Here is a 22,898-nt window from a genome sequence, read left to right as displayed (position 1 = left end):
TTCTATTATATATTATATAATCCATCTAGTTTAAATTTTTCACCGTAGTAAATATTCATAGAAACTCTGCAACCCTTGTTCGAGACGATGACGACTTAGGTACATTTCCCAAAGTCGCATTAATTAATCCACCCCGCCTTCTTCTCTTCGTTTCTCATTAATTTATTCAACTCCCTCTCTGCCATTTGTATATAATGTATTGCATCGTTTCCGGATGTCGCTCGTCTAATGTATGTAATTATGGAAACGGACTCATTTCGAGTATAATTAGCGCATTTTTATGGCGCCAATTAAAGTCTCCGAAAATGAAAATAACGATCAAAATTTTATTAATCAGCAGAGTTATTCAATTCTGTTACTTTTTTGTGAATGCGCTATGCAAATTTCGCAAGCCGTTTAATTATTCAATGATCTTTATCCATTGTATAATAATGCTGCGCAGGTAATAACAACAAATATTGATTTTTTTTTATTATTCCAAAATTGACATATGGGTATATTTACAATGACAAATATTCAATTCAATTCCGTTTTAACATTTTCGAGCGCAGATAACGATGAATTTTTGATGCCTCAAATTTTTGTTATTTTTGAAAATGTAACTTTACCATTTTGTATTTATTTGACGTAAGTATATAAGAATAAAAAAAAACTTTTTTATATCTAGGTATTTATTTAGAAGTTCGTCGTTTCTGGGATCTGACACTCGTTTCGCCTTATGACTTTTAGCGGTTGATTTATTGACTCGTAAATCAGGTTATATATTTTCCAATTTCGTTTCTCGTCACTCGCGAAAACTTTTCCAACCCGCAGAAAATTCCTCGGCAGGGCGCTAAATATTTACACAATTTTCATTTTTATGCCAAAGCAGGGGTGAGGGTGGTGGTAGAGTTAAAGATCTTTCATATTTTGAACCGGACGGAATTTAAGAAGATTTGATTTTAACTCTTCAATTTAATCCACATTTTATACTGTATTTATAATTTCAACATTTGGTGTTCAATAACTCCTGAATGTGGGTACTACATATGTATATACATACATATATACACCGTAAAGCAGCGATTTCCAAACTATAGGCGTGCCTCCCTAGGGAACCGTTAAATAGTACAGAGGAGTCGCGAAAAGTTAGTTTTTCACAACATAATAAAATAAAATAAAATATACTTTTAAATAAACTTTCAAAATAGAACATTAAAATTTGTTTCTGAAATGCACGAAATTTTCGACAGATTATAAGATAGATTCCACTAATAATGAAGATACTGATGGTAATACAAGTAGAGATAGTAAGAATATAAGCGTCAGAGAAGTAAGAAGTATAAATGTCAAGACAAGAAAATACGATTTAACATATCAATGGAATTCTTAAGTGCTATTATAGATGGTTTGAAAAGACCAATGCGCTTGCTCTGTATGAAATTTTTGGCTGTAGAGAGTATGAGACCAAGTAAAATAAAGCGGCACCTTGAAATTATGCATTCTGATTATCTTGGTAAGCCCATAGATTTTTTTCAAAGAAAGTTAGATCAGTTTAATAAACAGAAGCAAACTTTTGAGAAATTATAATAGAATCGCACAATTAAAAAAAAAACACATACAATAAGAAAGACACTATGTAGATTTGCCAGCAGCTATTGATACGGTTGAATTATTGTTCAGCGAATAATTTGGTAAACCTCTTGCTGATAATATAGTTGGATAAATAATTGGAACTCAATTATACATATTTGTATTTTTTTGTATTAATACATTTTTTTCATTTAACCTTTGAAGGACGGAGCGTCGAGATCGAACGAGTGTCCCGAACCGCGTCGAGCAAGACCCCAGTATTTTTTAATCAAAATACAGCTTTTCTCAATACATCAACATAAAATTTTTTTAATCCTATAGCATGGTTTTGACTATTTTTGTATTAAAAAATAACGACAAGCATCGACATGCACACATAGGTAAGGCCATCAGGCGACTGCATGTCTCAATAGCCTACGAATATATAGCTGTCTCTTTCTCGCATTGATTCATCGATAAACAAGAATATGCAAGCGAACAGTAAAAAATATGACTTATCGCTACCGCCTTTAAATCATTTGGAACGTAGAAATGTATAAATGTATTTTTTTACGATGTACCCCTTTTCCAAATCTATCAAAATAAATTTCTTGTAGTTTATTCTAGGAATACAGGAAATATAGGGTGTTTAGCTTTGAAAACCATATATTTATTACGAAAAACGTAAAAATTGGGGCACTTGCATACCCCACTTCGGTGAGGGAGAGTTAAAAATGTGTTTTTACAATTTTATGAAATAAAGGAGAGGGGGGGGGGAGGCACCAAGATAATATTTTTTTCAAAAGAGAGGCCAAGTAGCAATAATTTTGGACACCACTGCCGTAAACCATTATGATTTCCGATGCTAAACTTTGAAAGTTTCAATCGTTCCCCTTATGTACATACACAATTACATTCATGAATGAATTATTTGATATACATAATTGTATCATTCAATTACAATAAAAATTTCAAAGGTTTTATTTACAAATAATATAGTTGGGTTGTGCGTCGATTTTCTTCATGTATTCCAACTGGCACGCTCCGCACACCCGTCGCAAATTCAATATTTCAGTGAGACGTCGGTTTTTTTTTTTCCTCATACATTTCTATATATTTTCACCCGTTCCGAGGGTCTAAAAGATCGGTCGCTGGAACTCGGAGACTGCTTTAGAATTCAGAGGCCTTTTGTCTTCAAGCGGACATATGCCACTCCGGTCATTGTTTAACGCGAGATTTATACTAGCCGCTGAACGTAATTGTTAGATTGAGATTTAAATTCAAGTTGCTAGCTCGTTCATTACTACCCTGCTTCCATTTATCGAAAAAAAATATTATCTCCATAATGTTTCCCCATTTTGTGCCGTCATCGAGATACATGTATACAATTGTATGCTTCCTGTTATAAGACCCGTTTTCCTATCTATATTTAAATACGTTCGAACTGTGCGGTTTATAGATTATCCGCGTATTAGATTTATTCTGTTACTAAAGGAACACGACCCGAGTGTGTTTAAAAGGGTGAACCTTTTCATCAGGATAAAATTAAAGATAAACATCGCAGTTTCAACGGTTTTTCGGATTGAAATTCGATAATACACATTTTAAATAGGTTCCTCCATAAAGTTACGCTTTTCAGCTGGGATCTAATTTAAGTTCTTAAACCTTTCATTAGATTCTGATATTTAGTTGATATCTATGTACATACATATAAATATTTACGCATACAACATATGTACATACTTACATATATGTACTCATATAACATATTGTAGGTTTCTTCGTTTTCCTATGAGTCTTTGTGAATATGAAACGTTCTGTGGAATCCAGCAAAAAAAGCAGGAACAAACGTAAACGATAACAATTGAATCCCATTAAGAATCAAAAGGAAATCATTTGTGAAAGAAAAAAATAGGCGGGTAGAAGAGGGGAAAATAATATCGTTCGACGAGACCCAACAACGAAAAAACTCGCTCAGATTCGAACCGTCAAAGAAACCGCAAATGGCTACAACAATGCCAAAAGTGAACCGCGACGAAGAGTGGAAAAAAGCGAAACCTCTTAAACGCACAACAGCCACCCCAGGCTAAATGAATCTTCGGAAGCGATCGTTGTAGCCGAAAAGAAGTGGGCGGGTATGAGGTGATCTGTTGTTATCTGGCGTCGGTGAAAACAATATTTCCCCAACGAGTATACAAGGTGGGTAGTGCCCTTGAAAAGCAAAAAAATCCTCTCGATAAATAGCTTTGGTTGTAGAAATGGGGTTAAGGAAATGTAAAAACTGTGAGGTCTTTCAATTTCTTATAATTCTTACATACACAATATATGTACGTACATATACATACATATACCAGAGTTTTATGTCAGATTTTTACTTTATCTATGTACGTAGTAACAATAGATGAAGTTTTGTGATCATGCGAAAATTCGAACTCGAGATTTTGACTGATTCGAACTCAGAATCGATTACTGATCACGTTTTATTGATCTAGAAAAAATGTGTGTGTGTCGGTGTACTCTGGGGATTTTTTTCAACACCGTTAGTCCTATCGAACCGAAACTTAGTATCGGTTAATGAAATTCTTATAGACACTACGTAAATTTTTTTCAAATTTTTAGGTTGACCGGAAATGGTACCTCCCCTTATAGGTGTCATCTTTTTTTTAAGTTTTTTAATTCGATTTTCTCCCAAACTACTAACTGAATCGGACTGAATTTTTTTTACATGTACTAGAAATAATAATTTATATAATTTTATATTTTTTAAATATTTTTATCTGAACCGGAAGTAGTACTTTTACTCTAGAGAATCGAGGTTTTTTATGTTTTTCTCAAAAGCCTTTTGATTTATCGAACTGAAATTTCATATCGATCAGTTTGTGCTCAATACCAAGTTATGTATAAAATTTGGTAAGCGTCCGTCGACCGGAAGTGGCAGTTTACTCTTGTTCGATTTTTCTTCCACTATTTTTTTCGACCCCTTAAACATGTGTGGTCTTCACGAAAAAATGCAAGTATAATTCTTGTTTTCAGTTACAACCAATATGTTAGCATTATGACAAAAACATGTTTGCATGTCGGAATTACGTTTACGTATGTTGAATAATTTTAGTATATTATTTTGTATAAATTCATCTTGACATTTCCTAAATAATATCGGAATTATTATTATTTTCATATACTCTTATTACATGTTTTCCAAATGTGTATATATGTAGGTATGTACATGTTAACATTGAACGCACAAAAATAAATAATCTGAGGATGGTTTTTTATACATACATACATATACATATGTAGATATAAAGAATATGAAAAGTATCGAAAACGAAATTCGTTAGTGACACAAACAAACGGACTGTTTGAGTGTATATGTACTCAATGTTTGTGAACTTTAATCGTAGAAAAATTTTATTTATACTTTCAGTAGATTTTCAGTAAATCGGTCTTAATTTTGGTTGTGTGATTTTTTTCCATTTTAAAACTTGAGATCGCTGTAAGGATTATATTTACAAAATACACAAAAAAAATTACGAAATATTGTTCAAGAGAAAAGTACCACATTCACTGCGACGAAATTGAAACTATTGACTCTGACTCACAGATAAGCTTTTAAATGAAAACATCACAAAATGATGTCCAATTTTTTTTCTGAATTTGAAAAATATTGGACATCATATTGATAGTATATACACATATGTATTATACATAACATTATGGTTTTATATCGTAATGATGTATGCTAAACATATATATGTCTATTATATAAACTATATGTATGTACCCATTTTAATTAAGTAATGAAATTTTTGTGTTAGGGTTTTCATTTTTTTTTTCAATGAGTCAAGTAATAAAATTGTACACGTAGTAATTTAAAAATATTCTGCATCAATAAAAACCCACAATATGCGTGATATAAATATAGATCTGCGTGCACGTTACACGTTAATATTTTTACGCTATTAAAAGTTTCCTTTGAAAGTTTTTTTTTATTTTACCGAGCTTTTCATGCACGATTTTCCTGACGGGTCTCAGTAGTAGATGATATATATACATATGTACATATAATATATGTATTTTCTGTTGTATTTTTCTACGTCAAATAGTTTTGTCGCGTGTCATAGTATTATACTATACGTCTGTGGATTTTCTTTAATAATCTACTTAGAGTTCCCGCTGAGATATGAAAACAACTGCTTTTCCATAATTCAATATAAATATCCAACAATATACAGCTAATATTTGCTAAAAGGATATTTGTCAAATCAATTTGGCGATTCGTGCTTGTCATTTAATTCGTAATAAAAATGTGAGAATCATAAAAATATTTGTACGTGCTTGTAATAGTCATCGATTGACCTAAATGCGTTTAGATACATGCACTTAATATTTGTATTTTCGTTTCACATATCAGCGAATGTATGATAGTAAGTTCGTTCTTTTGTCGCATTGAAATTCGTCATTTTAGTTGATCTCAGATATGTGAATGTAGAAAGCGAAAGGGATTAAAATTATTATTCTTATTATTCAAATGAAGTGATTGATTTTGATAGAATAATTTTATTTGTTGAATTGCTGATGTAAATTCTTAAAAGTATACAAATAAAACAAACTGAATTATGTTGTATGATAACAATATGCTATGCGGTTACTGTTTTTTTAGCATGCAAATATATTATATATCGTTACCTCAATGATAAATTTAAAATAATGATTTAACAATTGTTATTATGATAATTGTATTGTACTTAATAATACACACGATTTTAATGAGCTTTAAAATTATTATGTCATCACGTTGAATTGACGTGAAATTAATTTAATGTGATAACTTGTTTTTATCGAAAAACAGCAGGTGTGATTAAAAAATACGGAGAATACGCAATATATCGTAAAATAATGAAAAACTAACAATCATGATCGATTTTGTTCTACATACATACATACATATGTATACATACTATCAATCTGACCATTCACAACTCAATTCATTGGAATTACTAGTTCCACTGACTGATTGGTTTGACAATTTAAACTGACAACGTGGAGATGAATCACCAATACTGTCCAATTGATGGATAAAAACTGGAATAGACATTTAAAATATTAACATTAGTCAGTCTTTCGCACCCATCGTACATATGTACATACATCCTTGCGTGCACAATTCCGATACATTGTTATTAGAATATTATTTTTGGAACCGATGGGAACCTCTAAATATTATTCATACATTCAACCAAATACCAATTCATACCAAAATTAGCGGAGACTATTCAATCTTTATTAAATTTGGCCCACTGAATTCAAATATGAACCAATAACAATAATTTTCATATTCGAATGCAGTGGGTCAAACTTAGTAACGATTGATTAGTCTCCGCTCCAGTAAGTAAAAAAATGTGATTTTTTGTTGCTTAGTGTATTTTTATCACACTTCGTTCATTTACTCGATAGTATATGTAGAATGCAGCGAGTTGACAATTGTGACAATGAATGTCAACCGCAGTTTAAATTTAAACGCTCCATTATTCCGTATGCAAAGATCGTTGTGTAATTTTCATAAATTGCTGGTATGTTATTGCAACAGTGCAGTCCGAAATTATTTTCGTACGTTTAATGCTAGTCGGAAAATATGAACGCATTTATGAAATTTGATTGCGGTATTCATGTGTACATATTTAATGCATTAAAACGTTAAACTTATGTCATCTGCGCAACCCCATGAATATCTCGTCTTTCGTAAATGCTGAAATCCAAACAGTTAAAATTCAGTCGAAATGAGCATGCATCCGGGCGGTTTGCAATTCACTATACATACATTGAATTGTTATGTTAGTTAAATTGTTTTGAATTCAAGAGCAAACGTTGTATCGGCTATATGGTTTAGTCGAAGAATGAGTCGATCCTCATCGTCTTTTTTGCCCTGGCATTCAAAGGAGCAACCAAGTGTTAACCAACCATTAATTTCAAATAAAAAATTAAATGTACCGAAGATATCGTACCTATAGACCTGGGAGTATTTCTGACTACATATGTATGTACATACATATGTACATATGTATATTATATTGATTTATAACAATCACATATAACTGACAATGCCTCTTCACCTTCCATTTTTTTCGGAAATCTATTTTTTTCATTTGACAATTATTTGAATACATGTGTATATAACCAGCAGCATGGACTAGTTGTTAGCATATTATGCTTTCGAGCAGAGTGGTCACGGTTCAAGTCCCACTGGTGGTTGCAGGCCAGACCTTGGTTTGTGCTCCAGGTCTATCGTTTCCTATCAGAGTTTGCCAACTTTTATGATTTTCATTGAAACGGTTCCTGTAAAATTGTCATCTATTTTCCTATCTCTCTTGAAAATCCCAAGTAAAAATAAAATATTGCAAAAAATTTCTCCATAGATATCTTTGTGGGTGATGTTTGTATGAATTCGCATTGCATAAATGCTTGTATTAATCCTATTGTATAAAATGCTACTTTGCTATTCAAACAGTATGGTCAAAATGGTCGTATATAATGTAAAAATATATAATAATAATTGGTTGTGGCTATATGTATATACAGTATCGACGAATTATTGACTTTGTAGATACAGTATCGATAAATTATTGGCTATTTTTAGATACAGTATCTATGAATTATTTGATATTTTCGCATACAAATGTACTCTGGGCCAAAAAAAAAGTAATACAGAGACAGCAAGTTAATGGTAGGTTCGTTTTTTGATGATTTTCAGATTTTTATTTCAATCTTTTCTTGATTTGATATTTTGAGAGTTTATATATGCTTAGGAGTATATTTTAATTTTCGATTAAATGTTCTTTGCTTGTTTTTTTTTTTTGGGACGACCCTTGCATTTGATTTTGTTCTTAAATTTTTAATTTATATTGAGTATATTGATGGTCTCATATAAAACGCATTTGTTTTCTTTGAGTTCTTCTGTATTACAATCTTGTGTATTTTCCATTGCCGTGTCTCGATCGATTTTTATTGATTTTGTACGATGGTTTTTAAGCTATGTTGAGTTTGGTTGAAGAGTGATAAGCCACTAATGAGAAATTCTTCATCTGAATTCGAATCAATTCGAAATTCGACTTCAATATCTTGATTTTTGTATCTTTGATGAAAACACACCTCTGGAAATGCGTCGATTTTTCTTTCCTCCCGCACAAATAAAATATGGCGACAGGGAAAATTGTATGATTTCCAAAAACTGCATGTGCAGTTTTCTGGAGGTGTATAATATCTTTTACTGCTACCATCTTTGAAATTTTCCCAGACTTTGCCATTTTCTTTTATCGGCATGTTTGCTTTATAAATAAAAAGTAGTTTTAAAGATCTGTGATATAATTGCATACTTCCTGCTGTTCATTTGTGTGAAGCAATATCTAGTAATTGCCTTTTTAATTAATTGAATTTCATGTCAATTAATACGAAGTCACAATAAATTGGACATTCGAATTTACCGTGATTTTCGTTTATGGTATTTTTTACATGTACTCAGTATACATTTGATACGTATACTTAACTTCTAATCTGTCAGTAAAAACCAATGACTTGATTCTTCAAAATCTTCAAAATCTAATTGTTATCAATGTTTAGAACAATTAGAATAATTTATGACAATTTTGCACTACCCGTCTAACATTTGACATTTGGGTGCCGTTAAAAAGATTTGTCATTTGACAATATTTCATTTGTACTGTACCTACAAATAGTCAATGGGGCCGTCGACACCAACAATATTTTACATATCCAGTTCCCATATTGCAACCTGTGGTTGCTATCTACAAGTAGTCAATAATTCGTTGATACTGTATCTACAAATAGTCAATAATTCGTCGATACTGTATCTACAAATAGTCAATGATTCGTCGATACTGTTTCTCAAATAGCCACATCCATAATAATTATGTATTTATATATAATCTAGTGTTTCTTGATCCGTATTAATATGCACACTCGTCGCTTTTAAGCTATCTGTAAAGGCGTGTGTATATGTTCGATTGAATAAATAAAAATAAAATAAAATAATATTATTTAAAAGCTAAAACCATCCTCTTCAAAGCACAGACCACACAAAAATTTATTTACTTTTTTTAACATTCGCCGATTGGTAATTCGGGTGGTGTAGAAAGACTCAAAACATTATTTTTTAGAAATTAAGATAGTAATTAATTAGAAATGAATTAAAATAATTCATAGATTAATTTTCTAATAATTAATAAATATTTTTTAATAATTATTCTAATTTTATTACACTAATTGCATTAATAAACCATACCAGTACTACCGGTAGTGAGAATTTTTTTCGGTTGTACCGGTAGTGGCAACTATTGGAATCCTTAGAACAGACCCACCTCTCAGTGATTTTAGAATGTTTAAACTATGTATTATATGTACTTTCATTATTTATTTGGTAATTTGAATACATTGTTTATTGAATTTTCCAGATAATTGCTGAGAGGATTCCAGGAAGGGCGCGTCGAGACGCTCTTGCTTGGAACTCGGCGCCGGGGGCGTTAGTGACGCTTCCACAGTATGCAGATACTCGAGACGCTTATCCATTTTGGTTGGAGGCTATGGGTACTTCGCCCCCTGGTCCAAATGCCTTCACTGCACTCATCTACTGTCAGTTGGGGGCGCCAACGCATCCCACTTCACCCCTCTATCGACTCATTAAAAACATTTCACGTTCGAGATATATTCACAGAGTGAGTTTCTTTCATTACTTTCTTTCATAGAGTTTGTCTGTTGAAATTCAATATGTGGTTTCCGATAACCGTGTTTGTTGTCATGAAATTCGAGAACGGTTGAACCGATTTTCATGCAATTGTTGTGAATCAATACTTCAGAAGGTGCGCAATAATAAAAGGCCAAATAAAGAACGAAGACGTTTTTTTTTCAATTCAAATTTCAAATATGAAGTATTAATTGTCTTTAAAGTAACTTATATGGAATGTTGTGATGTTAAATGTAACGTTATTGAAAACAAGACGACGTGAGACGGAAAAATTCTAGATGTGGCAAATATGTTTTAGGAATTAAAAAGGTAGTAACTTCTACCACTGTACATAAATGGCAATTTACGTATGGTCCCCATAATGAAATTTTGGTATGTTAGTTTTGTTTGTGAAAAAAATGTCATAAGTTGGGAGGCGTGCGAATACATTATAGTTTCTCGTTGGACTACATATGTATGTACTACATAATACATACATACATATGTACATATATATGTATGTATATAGATTTGAGCCGCACACCATTTATTCCCGTTAGTTTTGGCCCCTGTGAGTCGATAAAATATACATATTTATTTCACAATTTTCATTACAGAGTAGTTCCAAGTCATCACCTTGGCTAAACAAATAATAATAATAATAATAGAGGATACAATAATAAGAATGAAAATAAACATAAATATGAAACAAATAAGTGAAATTTTTAAGTATGTGTATTGGAATTAGTTGTTTTTAAAAATACTATTCTAATTATTTTCACAGCATATTTGTTTTGCTGTAGCCAAGTTCTTGAGTCTATCTACTATTAAAGTTATAGTCGACGTGCATATTCCATAATGTTTTTATGCTTTCGTACAATGCAGCATAATTGCATTTCATTACTTTATCAATTTTATTTTAGGGTGTACATTTGTGGCGTTTTATAGGGGACGTTGTCAATTTTAGTAGACCCTGAAAGCCTTTCTATGGCAGGGTAAAAAACTATTGAATGATATCCCATCGTCGGTCAGGGGTTCGACGTCGATAGGTACTCTCTCCATTAGAGTTTCATTATAAGCTTCCTCCATTATGCTCGGGAAAAGGGAAAAACGAGAGCCCTGAAGAGGCAGAGGGCATTTGGCAAAGAGACGGTCATAAATTACTATTATGGAGACCATCTGGTGCTTGAGGAAGGGCGAGAGGGAAAAATACACATATCATACATATACATATACATATGTACATATATATAAAGCATATACAGTACATACATATACACAGAGGCGTCAGCCAGTCACCGAACTGAGTTTATCGGAAAACCATTATTTCATTTCGAACGAGCCATTTATTTTTTCTTCGCCAACCGGGCTCTGCATAGATTGGTTATTCGCTGCGTTAATAAGATGTCGCCAAAAGGACCGCTTTCGAGCCGCCAACCTATTTCACTCGATTATCAAACGATCAATCTGAACTCCACGCAGTAGATTATTTTAACTGTGTAAAGTTTCCAATCTAGAGGGGACAAACTTTGAGCGTTAAAATTCGCTCGGACGTTGAATGAATTTTCTCATCGAGTTAGCACGGCAACTGGATTGGCAAAACTGCTCGAAACGTTTTTCGTTTATGTGAAAATTGCTGAAAAAATATTTTATCGTATGTACGCACACTCGTTCTTATATAGAAAAATAAAAAGGGAATCACTAATTTATATTCAGTGTACGTATCGTATCCCGCACGCATATGTTTTAATAAAGTCAAAAGTAGCTGGCGAACATATGCGCGTATCCGAGGAAATTCTCTTTCAATTTTTTTCCGAACAAAATTCTTCTCATTATAACTTTTTTCTTGTTATAGAGCCTTGCGCAAAAGATACATTTCAAATATATGTATGTATCTATACATACTAGTGTTGTACCCGATGAAATATCATCGCATGGTTGTTTGCATATTAAGTTATTAAATAAAATAAAATAAATGTTTTGACCTGTGTTCAATCCGCACGGGGTAAAATTTTTTTCAAATTACTTTTTAATAATTTTCTCATTCTACTTTTCAAAAACTTTTGTCGAATAGTCAGAAAAATTTCTCATGGATAGAGTTTCCATTGGGATCTCTATCATCATCATCATCTTAAAGTTAAATTCTCTTTTTAATAAAATAAGTTTTTCCAATTACCCTTACAAATTAATTGATTTAATTAATAACTAGTTTTATGCCCGTTGAAATTTGAACGGGTGCTTTCGGATGGATACACAATTTAAAATAAAGTTACAATATGAATAGTAATAATTAATCGGAATCGGAACTGAAACAAAAATCGGGAATCAGTTATGCCAATTAAATTATGCAATAAACATAATAATGGAATTTAAAAACCCGAAGTCAACATCGAATTCGAAATCGGAATCGGATAATATGAAAATTACGTATTTTTACATTGCGTGACGTAACCAAAAATGTATGTTTAATTTACAAAACCCAATATCCACAATTATGTATAAACAAACCCCGGTCATTGACCTCGCAACCTTGAATATTATATACATATTACATCGGTCTCCGTGACGAGCCGGAATGTTAAATTACAGAAAACGCAAATATCGGAAGGCAAAGATCGATCCTTTATCGGCCGTCGTGGTCTAATGTTCGACTCGCGGTCGAGACATGTCGAATTAATTTTATTTTTCAAATATCGTTAAAATATAAATTAATTTCAATTAAAAATATATATTTAATTGATAATATGAAAAGAAAAAAAAATGGTTCAAAACCTTGCTAAATAAAATTATTATAATTACGTAATTTTATATGGCTAGAACGAAAATTTCAATTAATGTTTTAAAAAAAAGGACTATTTGAATATTCGACGATGGTTTCACGGCTAAGTTTAGTTAAGCTAAGCTAGTTTTGGGCCCGTTGATTTCAACGGGTGGTTTCGGAAAGGATTTGATACACGAATTAAAACAAAGTTTATGTTATTTATAAAGAAACAGGTTGTGTTCGATGTGCTATCCTCTTTTTTTGTCAAATATCGTTAAAATAGAATTAATTTAATATTAATAATAAATTAATTATATTTTAAATAATTTAATATAACAAAAAGTTAAAAACCTTGCTAAATACAATTATATGTACTTACTCTTATATGAGTTTTGGAATCTTTAATTTAGAAAAATACATTTATTGCCAGATATATTGTTTATTTGGGTAGCCAACTAATTAAATAAACAATCGATACGGGAAATTAAACCCAGAAGCAGACATCGAGGAATTGAACACTGTAATTAGTTCGGTTCTAACCTCAACAGGTAAGAAATTAGGTGGATTCAGGAAACAAATTAAATTAAGCAAAATTTCAGCGGAAACAAAAAACCTAATTAAGCATAAAAGGAATTTAGATAGGGATAATAATAAGCAAGAATACAATCTAGTAAATAAGGAAATTAAAAAGAGAATAGTCAGGGATGTCAGGGATTTTAACAGCAAGCTAATAGAAAATACCATTAAGAATAACCGTAGCCTGAAAAAGTGCAAACAGGATCTTTTCTTAGGCAAAAACCAAATGATCGCAATCAGATCAGAGAGCGGAGTAATAATTAGGAATAGAGAAGAAATCATAGACAGAGTTTACACGTTCTATGCAAAACTATACGAGAACGACAACGGCCAATTCCCCGCTCTGGAATCGACACACGGCCAAAGGGTTCCTGCAGTATTGCCTAGCGAAGTAGAGGCCGCGCTAAAAACTGCAAAGAACGGTAAAACCCCAGGGGAAGATAATATTCCCATTGACTTACTAAAATGTGGAGGCCCCCCCCTAATTAATATCTTAGCTAGGCTTTTCAGCAAATGCATCCAGAACCAAGCTATACCAGAAGGATGGAATAACGCAACTATCATTTTAATACACAAAAAAGGCGACAAAAGCGATATCAAGAACTACCGACCCATTAGTCTACTTTCAGCGGTCTACAAGCTCTTCACGAAGGTTATTACAGAAAGGCTGAAGAATATCCTCGACGAGAACCAACCTATAGAGCAGGCAGGGTTTAGGGCAAATTTCAGCACAATGGACCACCTCCAAGTAGTTGGCGAACTAATCGAGCGCGCCAACGAATATCAACGGCCATTGTGCCTAGGTTTCGTCGATTATGAGAAAGCCTTCGATACAGTTAGTCATAATGCAGTACTTAACGCTCTAAAAACACAGGGAGTGCCGGAACCCTATGTGGGACTGTTAGCTGCAATATATAAGAATGCCACAGCTTCGGTTAAAATTTTTTCAGGTACAGATAGATTTAGCATAGGAAAAGGAGTAAGACAAGGAGATACAATCTCGCCCAAGTTATTCAATGCGGTGCTTGAGGGAGTTTTCAGGAAATTGGATTGGGATACAGCCGGAGTAAGCATCAATGGTCGCTTTTTGAGTCACCTTCGGTTCGCAGACGATATAGTTTTAGTAGCTCGTGATTCAGCTGACCTACTTATCAGACTAACACAGCTGGACAGGGAAAGTAGAAAAGTAGGATTAAAAATTAACGTAGATAAGACTAAACTAATGTTCAATAGCTATTGCATGCCTGATAGCATCCCCTTAGATGATAAACCAGTAGAAGTAGTAAATAATTATTTATATTTAGGTCAAATAATTGACATGTCTGGTAGTAAAAATGAAGAGATAAAGAGACGTATGAAATTAGGGTGGAGTGCATTTGGACGGATGAATGCTGTTTTTAAATCAAAAATGCCACTCTGCCTGAAGAAAAGGATCTTTGATCAATGCGTTTTGCCAGTGATGACGTATGGATGTGAAACTTGGACACTGAACGCCAAGATGCAAAATAAAATCCAATGCACTCAAAGAAGTATGGAACGCTGTATGCTTGGCATAACGAGGAAAGACAGGAAGCGGAACACGTGGGTGAGAAATATGACAAGGGTAGTGGACATAGTGGATAGAGTGAAGAGATTGAAATGGCAATGGGCGGGTCACGTAGCTAGGAGGATGGACGAAAGGTGGACAAAAGAAGTGCTTGAATGGTACCCGAGAGAAGGCAAAAGAGTAAAAGGAAGACCGCAAGGAAGATGGGTGAACGAAATTAGGAAAATGTGCGGAATGAGATGGATGAGTGTTGCGCAAAACAGAGACGAGTGGAAGCGTGTTGGAGAGGCCTTCATCCAGCAGTGGATGGCGAATGGCTGTAAATGATGATGATGATGATGATATTGTTTATTTAAAAACACATGCAGTAAGATGCAGAGAAATCGCATCACTTTCAATTGTTCGATGTTTTCGATTTTTTTTAATTACATGAAGCTATACACAATTTTTTTTGGTTTTATTATTTGATTTCAACTATTTAACATGTTTTACGATTAAAAAAGATTATTTATATTTTTAAATTAAGGCGAGATACGAATTTTTAAAAAACATGCAAAATAGGGCATTTTTCTTATGTGTTTCAAATGTCTCTAGCTAAAATAATATTACAGTATATATTTTTCTATGATTTAAAATACATAGGCAATGGACATATGACAACAATAAATAGTAATAATAACGCTACTGGTTTCAAAAGTTGGCCTCTGGTGCCATTCGTTGGCCTGGTGCATACGCACCATAAATAAAAAAAATTTCATTTGATATATGTAAATATGTATGTACATTCATAAGCTTTGATTCGATATATAATACATATGTATACATATGTAGGTATATGTACAATAGGACGTACAACGTACCGCCACCATAAAAACATCAAACACTAAACACAGTTTTAATATGACTAGAATTATGAGGTACTCGATCTCTGATACTGTGCATACATACATACATACACATGTATGTATGTATGTTCCATCTACATACATGTGTACATCATTAATGTTCTTTATGCGTAGCTGCTACGCCGTAGCAAATGGATTTGCTCGGGTATGATTAATCTGCGTCCCTTTGATCTTACAGTCTTTCGACGATAGTCTCTCTCCCTTGTCTTAACAAATCCGGTGTCTCATCTGGGTCGTTTTGGTTAACAACACATGACATCACAGTATTATCCTGTATCTGAGAGAAGTTAAATTTGTTAGCGAGAATTCTTAAAGTTTACATACATATATATATATACATACATATATGTATGTATATATGTACTTAAGTATGATCCTGCGCCGCGTTATCTGCGCGTCTCGAACGTATAATTTATATTTTATCGTTCAAGTTGCGAACGTTACACCATGCTTCAGGGGGTACTTTTCTCATCCGACCCTTCCCTTACGCCGTACCAACCATCGTCCTTGTGGATGCTTTGAAAAATGCTTTCCAATTGATTTATACCTTTTTGAGAAAGTTCGTCAGCACGCGATCACATTGCATACAGCTATGTCTGAGCTGCTGAAGTTCAATCGATAAAAAAATTTCATTGGATATTTCTTGAAACTGTATGCACTTTATTAAAATTTTTTTTTTCCTTTTTAGATATTGATCATGTGGGCTAACGATCGACCACCTCCTCCTCGTTCCAGATGGCCGAGCACTCCTTACAGTGTCCCTCTCGATATTATAGATGCTTCTGTATATAGTCCGGGGTGATTACACATACATTTTTGTTCAATTATTTTTGAGCATTTTCAAAAGTTTTATTGGTTGTTTTTTTTTTCAGTATGGGCATATCGGCCCGTTTTCAGCCTCATGCTCTTATCGAAACTGCCGCCGTCCTTCAGCTGGATGAGGATGCTTCCTTGACGGCTGATGAAGCTGACTTTGCCTATACTGTGTGGAAGGATTTCCCTGATCGTATAGTGGGTTATCCTGCCCGTACTCACTTTTGGGACGACGCTAAGGTAATTATATAACTTAAATTAAACAAAAATCATTTTGTGAAGCGGCTCAATGAGAATACTTTTACATTGAAAGTTTGATTTATATATTCTTTAATATTATCATTGAAATAACAATTTTAATTAAGATATTTACAAAATCACATCGAAATTAATAAATTTCACATTGAAAATACTAAAAATACCAGCTGCAAAGATTACATTAGATAAATGCTGGACGTATTCTGCTCTCAGGTGCGCTCACGTAGCCAGAAATTCAAGATGCAATTTAACAATTTCCCTTTGTTGTTGTGGGCGGCTGGGTCCACCGGTAGAGCAGTGTGCGCTGTGCAACATTTGTTCTCGGATAATTCGATTTTTCCACTGATACCCGCTGAACTCCACCGCCTTTTATCTTCCGCAAGATTTTTCTTAACACATTTGTTCGTTTTGTTTTGAAACCTTTTGTGTTCGTATTTATTATTGTATTACCGGGCAGGAAACCGCATTATTTTTTTATAGGACATTCGTTTATTTTATTAATTGCTAGCGAATACTAATATACAGAGAGCATATTCATTTCACACAACATCCATTATATGTACGCTTTACGACGATTTTTTTTTATTATCATGTTATAAAATAAAATTCTCGTTAATAAGTCAAAACTTATCATAATCGACCGAAATAAACTTCAGTAGATGAAATAAAAGGTTTTTTTTTTGAAAAATTTAGTTTTTTTCATATTCATATGCAGGTACCTTATTCATACATCTCTTTCGAATTCGAATTCGAATTTTTCTAGAACTTCAACTTTTTTGTTAAAAAGCAATTCATATTTCAATTAAAATAAAGTTTGCCTAACAGAAATGAAATCAGCTGTGATTGAATTATGTAAAACTTTACAATTGACCGAGAATGTGTTTGCATCCTTAAAAATTTGTCTTGAGATAAGCTTTTACGAACAAAAAAAAAATGGTTCGGCGTACGATGAACAATTTTCGGTCATAGCGGGTATAAAAAAATGCACCACTGAGAAATCAACAAGAAAAATAAAAAAATAACCGAACTCTAACGTTATATATTTTAATCAGTCTGGGTACTCCCAGACACCCAAAATGCCGAGCCACTGGACCAGGGCCTTGGTCAGCCCCACCCCCCAAAGGAGGGACATGATAAATGATATTTGGCTGATATTAATTTCACCACTAATTGTTGTTCAAAATACAAAATTGAAAAACAACTAGAATGTAAAATCGAATAACAAATATAAAAAAAGTATAAAGCATGTTAATATTATAGTATCCTACCAAAAAAATACTCGGCTGACTATAAACCACACAAACTAGTGACGATAAAACTTTATTTTACTTTTGATACAAAAATTCACGTGTTCATATTTGCCTAAGGTAAAAATTTCGGCGAGTGCTATTGTATATAAGTTGAAATTTCTACCTGTCCGTACACCCATTAGTGAGATGCCCGATCGTTTCGTATTCCGAGGGTGCAACTGTCCGCTGTACCTCGTGTACCTCGCTTAGCCGAGTTTTGCTACAGTGCGTTCACAATAGGGGACCTATCGAGGGTGCGTACCTGGCTTAGGCCACCTTTCAGGTCATCCTGATACGGGGCCCCTCGAGTAGTGAAACTTACCCCAACTCCCTCCCCCCCCCCCTCGTCGTCATATACATACATAAATATATAGAGCGATAACTCGTCGTTCATAGTGTTAATGCGGAGATAGGTGTGTAAGCGCATCGAACGATTTATTCGAGTAGCTCTTTAGCCCCGTTATCATTTTACTTGTGGGTTAGACAGAGAGAGAGAGACAGAGAAAAAGCTTTTGAGTACAGATAGCGCACTGCCAGAACAAGCCCCGTTGTCCTCTGGATAATTTGATTTGCGAGACAAGCTTCTACCCTACCTTTGTAAGTATTCCAGGTCTTGTTTCTCAAGCGTATCTCTCGAAAGCAGTCAACCTCCTCTTCGTCTACCTTACACCACCGTAAACGTTATTACAATATTATGCGGCAGCGCAATCACTATAACGAGCATTATAACTATTCATTTCTAGCGTTCTAGCATTATATCCTTTTTAATGGAATACTTGCATGACTTTGTAATAAATTTATCACACACTCGCTGGCGGAGACTTCACATCTTTAACACATTTCTGTTACTCGAATGTGCTTACGTCAATTTCATTCTTCGCGCGTCGTTTTGAAAACGGTTCGCTGCAGTGTAGCCGTTTGCAGATCTGCCTAGAAATTCACGATTTTAATATCATCGCTTTATATTGTTGAATATCTTTACTTTGATGTAGTTAGTAAAATTTTATTTAGTCGTGTCAAAGTCCGTCACACTTGATCAAACTCAGTGTCGTGATATATAAGGAATTAGATTTGTACTGCGTGCGTTTGTGACTTCCAGATTGGAGTTCAATTGTGGTCAATTGTGCGATAAATTTTTAATTTAATATAACTCAAAAAGGTATATTCCAATATATTTAATAAAACTTTATCAATAATAGATTTACTTTTGTAGAAATTTTGATTAAAATATCCACCTCCGAGTTAAATATTTTTTATAAAAATTTAAAATTTCACAAAAGTTTTTAAGTAGACCTCCGCTCGACTCCCCCATGAATTTAATTAATTATTAAATTTGAACTATGACACTATGCATAAGAAAATGCTAAAATTTGCTGCCACAAAGTCTTCATTTATTCGTCAAGCTTTCGTTCCCCTTTTTAGAATTACACAGAATTTAACGAAGATTTTCAATTCTTACAATATCTAAATCCTTATATTAATGCATCGAAAATACATTTTCAGCGTTTTATGTGCTACAGTTTATGAGATATAAATATTTTTTTTAAAATATAGTGCGTGTCTAGGCAGATCTGTAAACAGCCACACTGCGCGCTGTATTCTAAATATTATGTCTTGGATAAAAGTTTTCAAATTTCGCAGTTGTCATTCCATAAAAAACCTTGAATGATACGTCATAAATTAACTTTATCATTAGCTAGCGTTTCCCAACCGGGGTATACTTTCCCACATTGAGGACGCAAGGGTTCGTTAAAAAATATTAATAATTGAAAAAAATTGCGATTCTCATTTTTTTTTTTGCTTTCCGCACATCGATTACTGATTATTTACGTCTGTTTCTCCAAGCGTTCCTTGCTTCTGTATAAAAAAAAAATTTGTCTATTAAGCATACATATATATGTAGGTATGTATGTACATATGTACATATACATTAGGGTAGATCGAAAACAGCGAAATTTGGAATTTGGAAACACCTCGAGTGGGAAAAGATTTTCTGTATATTGTGTATATAACCAGCAGCGTAGACTAGTTAGTGGATAGCATATTATGCTTTCGAGCAGAGTGGTCACGGTTCGATTCCCACTAGTATCTGGTGGCTAAACCTTGGTTTGTGACTCCAGGTCAATTGTTTCTTATTAGAGTTTGCCAATTTTTATGATTTTCATTGAAACGGTTCCTGTAAAATTGGCATCTCCTTTCCAATCTATCTTGAAAATCTTAAGTTCTTCAGCAAATGCTGCAAAATTTTCTCCATAAATGTCACTATGGTTGATGTTTGTATGATTTCGCATTGTATAAAATGCTTGTATTGATTGTTTTGAACATATTGTATATGTATGTATAGTACACTCGTCGCTTTGGAGTGATCTGTAAAGCTAGTGTATATGTTATATTTAAATAAAAAAAAACACATAACCATGCTACTTTTACATGTATTAAAATTATATTACTTATATTATGATGTTTTGATTACATATATTTGTAAGAAATGCCGATTGTATGCTATTGCATATGTAATAAGTAGTCACCGGACTCAGAAGGTGCCGCGTATTGTTCAAAGGTTGTAAATGCATTGTTAAAGATTTGCCGAACCTTTTTTACAAAGGATTTACAACAATGGAACAATGGATAGCACTGTGACTATCCGGTGTCTAGTAATAAGTGCTCGCTATATTGATTTAAAGAAATATATATAATTTTTTTCAAATGAATCGAGTTATTATAATATTTGGGATTTACCTGTAAGGCCTTCCTGGTATATATGTAAATAAATAAATAAATAAAAATTTAATGATGCTAGGTTTGTTTATATACTGCACCGCTTTATCCACTTTGTTTTCAATCAATGCAATCATCCTTCCGGCTCCAGCTCTATCGTCGACGAAAAGTACTTTCCTCGGATTTCCTCTTCAAGAAGACGTACTACGCCAGTCAGGAATATAACCGAGCTAAGTTTTCAAGACGAGTGCTGCACTTTGTTGCACTTTTGCGATGCACACACGTGTCGACAAATTGAACCGTTACACACAGAACGTTTTGCCAATTTTCAACCAAATCTCGAATCGTTTGTCGATGATATACATATTATACATAAATATCTCAAACATGTGATATTAAATTGTAAAAAAATGACACATACGTACTTTTATGTACAGTCGTTTTGGTAAACTACGTAGTATGCAATTAATTACGTTTTCTGGCGTCGCGTAGTATCGTCGTATTCGGATTTAGTCTAGTGTGAAATGCGAATGCAATTTTATGCATTGTGTCCACGAAACTGCTCCCACCCAGCCTGTTCGCATTTATGAAAATAATAATATCCGCATGAAATTCAAATTGAGCTCAACAGCATTTTTTCGCTACACCACGGTATATCGTATTACCTCATTGCGATAACAATTCTGCCTTTACCACGCTGAAATTTGTCGCAAGTAGATTTTTTTATGGACAAATTAGAAAGTCTGGCTGGTGTCGAAATTAAAAACTGCCGGTCCATTTGATTTTTTTCCCAAATTAACTTAGTCGAATATTTCAATGTTCATTTTCATTAATGGAATGCGAGTCCTCTTTAGTTTGATTGCAATTATTTGCTACAGTGAGCGGAAAACGTGGCTCTCCGATACGTTAATACAGTTTGCCTAATAGCTTTTAAACAAATTTTGTTGAAATTTGAAATGTGGAATTTTGAGTGTCAAATTTGATTATGAGAGTCTCTTGAGATCGATGTTTGCAAGTTTTCTCGTTTTTTTAAAACCATTGGTAAAGCAAATCAACAGCACACGCGAAACTGTCATTTGCAAGAAATTTCGCGATTTTTTAATGATGCATAATGTTTTTGTAATTTGGAATATAATCTGAAGTGGTTTGTAATGCACTATTTCAATGTTAATTCGCTTATAATGTACTGGTCATTATTTTATTTTCATATTGAAATGTTCGAAATTCAATTTTTTTTCAATTCCGTTTTAATGACTAATAAGTAGGTAAAATATGTATGTATTGTATTATTGTATTATCTACATATATATTTATGTAAAATATTTCCGAAGTAATGATATTGAATGATACACTGTATTATTTTTATATTTATTCATAATTATTTCATCAATTTACGGTTTACATATATATCCTTACTGGATGTTTGCTATTAAAATTACATCAACCGTATGTTAAATACACATGTAGTCATTTAATGTGTAGCTGATATATTATATTTTATTGAACTTCCATTTTCGTAACAACTTTTCGACGAGCGTAAAACGATGACATATTTAAGTCGGTTTGAATCGCTTTTTTTAAAACCCTTATATTATATTGAATACATTCGTTGTTTGATAATTAATTAATCTTTATGTCTGTAATTCAAACTCTTACTTTGGCGTGATTCATATATTATACATACATATGTAATACTCATGTACATACATACATACATATGTACTAAATGCAATTATCTCATATT

General features: G+C 33.1%; 1 protein-coding gene across 2 annotated transcripts in view; it reads left to right on the top strand.

Annotated features, from left to right (window-relative positions):
* ttv (exostosin glycosyltransferase 1 ttv) overlaps positions 1–22,898 on the top strand; it is a 224,634-nt gene that overhangs the window by 188,682 nt on the left and 13,054 nt on the right. For both annotated transcript variants that reach the window (XM_077431210.1, XM_077431220.1), the window contains exons 4-6: positions 10,020–10,280; positions 16,765–16,874; positions 16,949–17,129. In XM_077431210.1, the coding sequence (XP_077287336.1) occupies positions 10,020–10,280; positions 16,765–16,874; positions 16,949–17,129 (552 nt within the window). The remainder of the gene's footprint in view (positions 1–10,019; positions 10,281–16,764; positions 16,875–16,948; positions 17,130–22,898) is intronic.

This window comes from Arctopsyche grandis, chromosome 1 (assembly GCF_051622035.1).
Source record: "Arctopsyche grandis isolate Sample6627 chromosome 1, ASM5162203v2, whole genome shotgun sequence".
In the NCBI taxonomy this organism is placed as follows: domain Eukaryota; kingdom Metazoa; phylum Arthropoda; class Insecta; order Trichoptera; family Hydropsychidae; genus Arctopsyche; species Arctopsyche grandis.
Note: the sequence above shows the minus strand (reverse complement) of the source record. Positions and strands in the feature narration are given on the sequence as shown.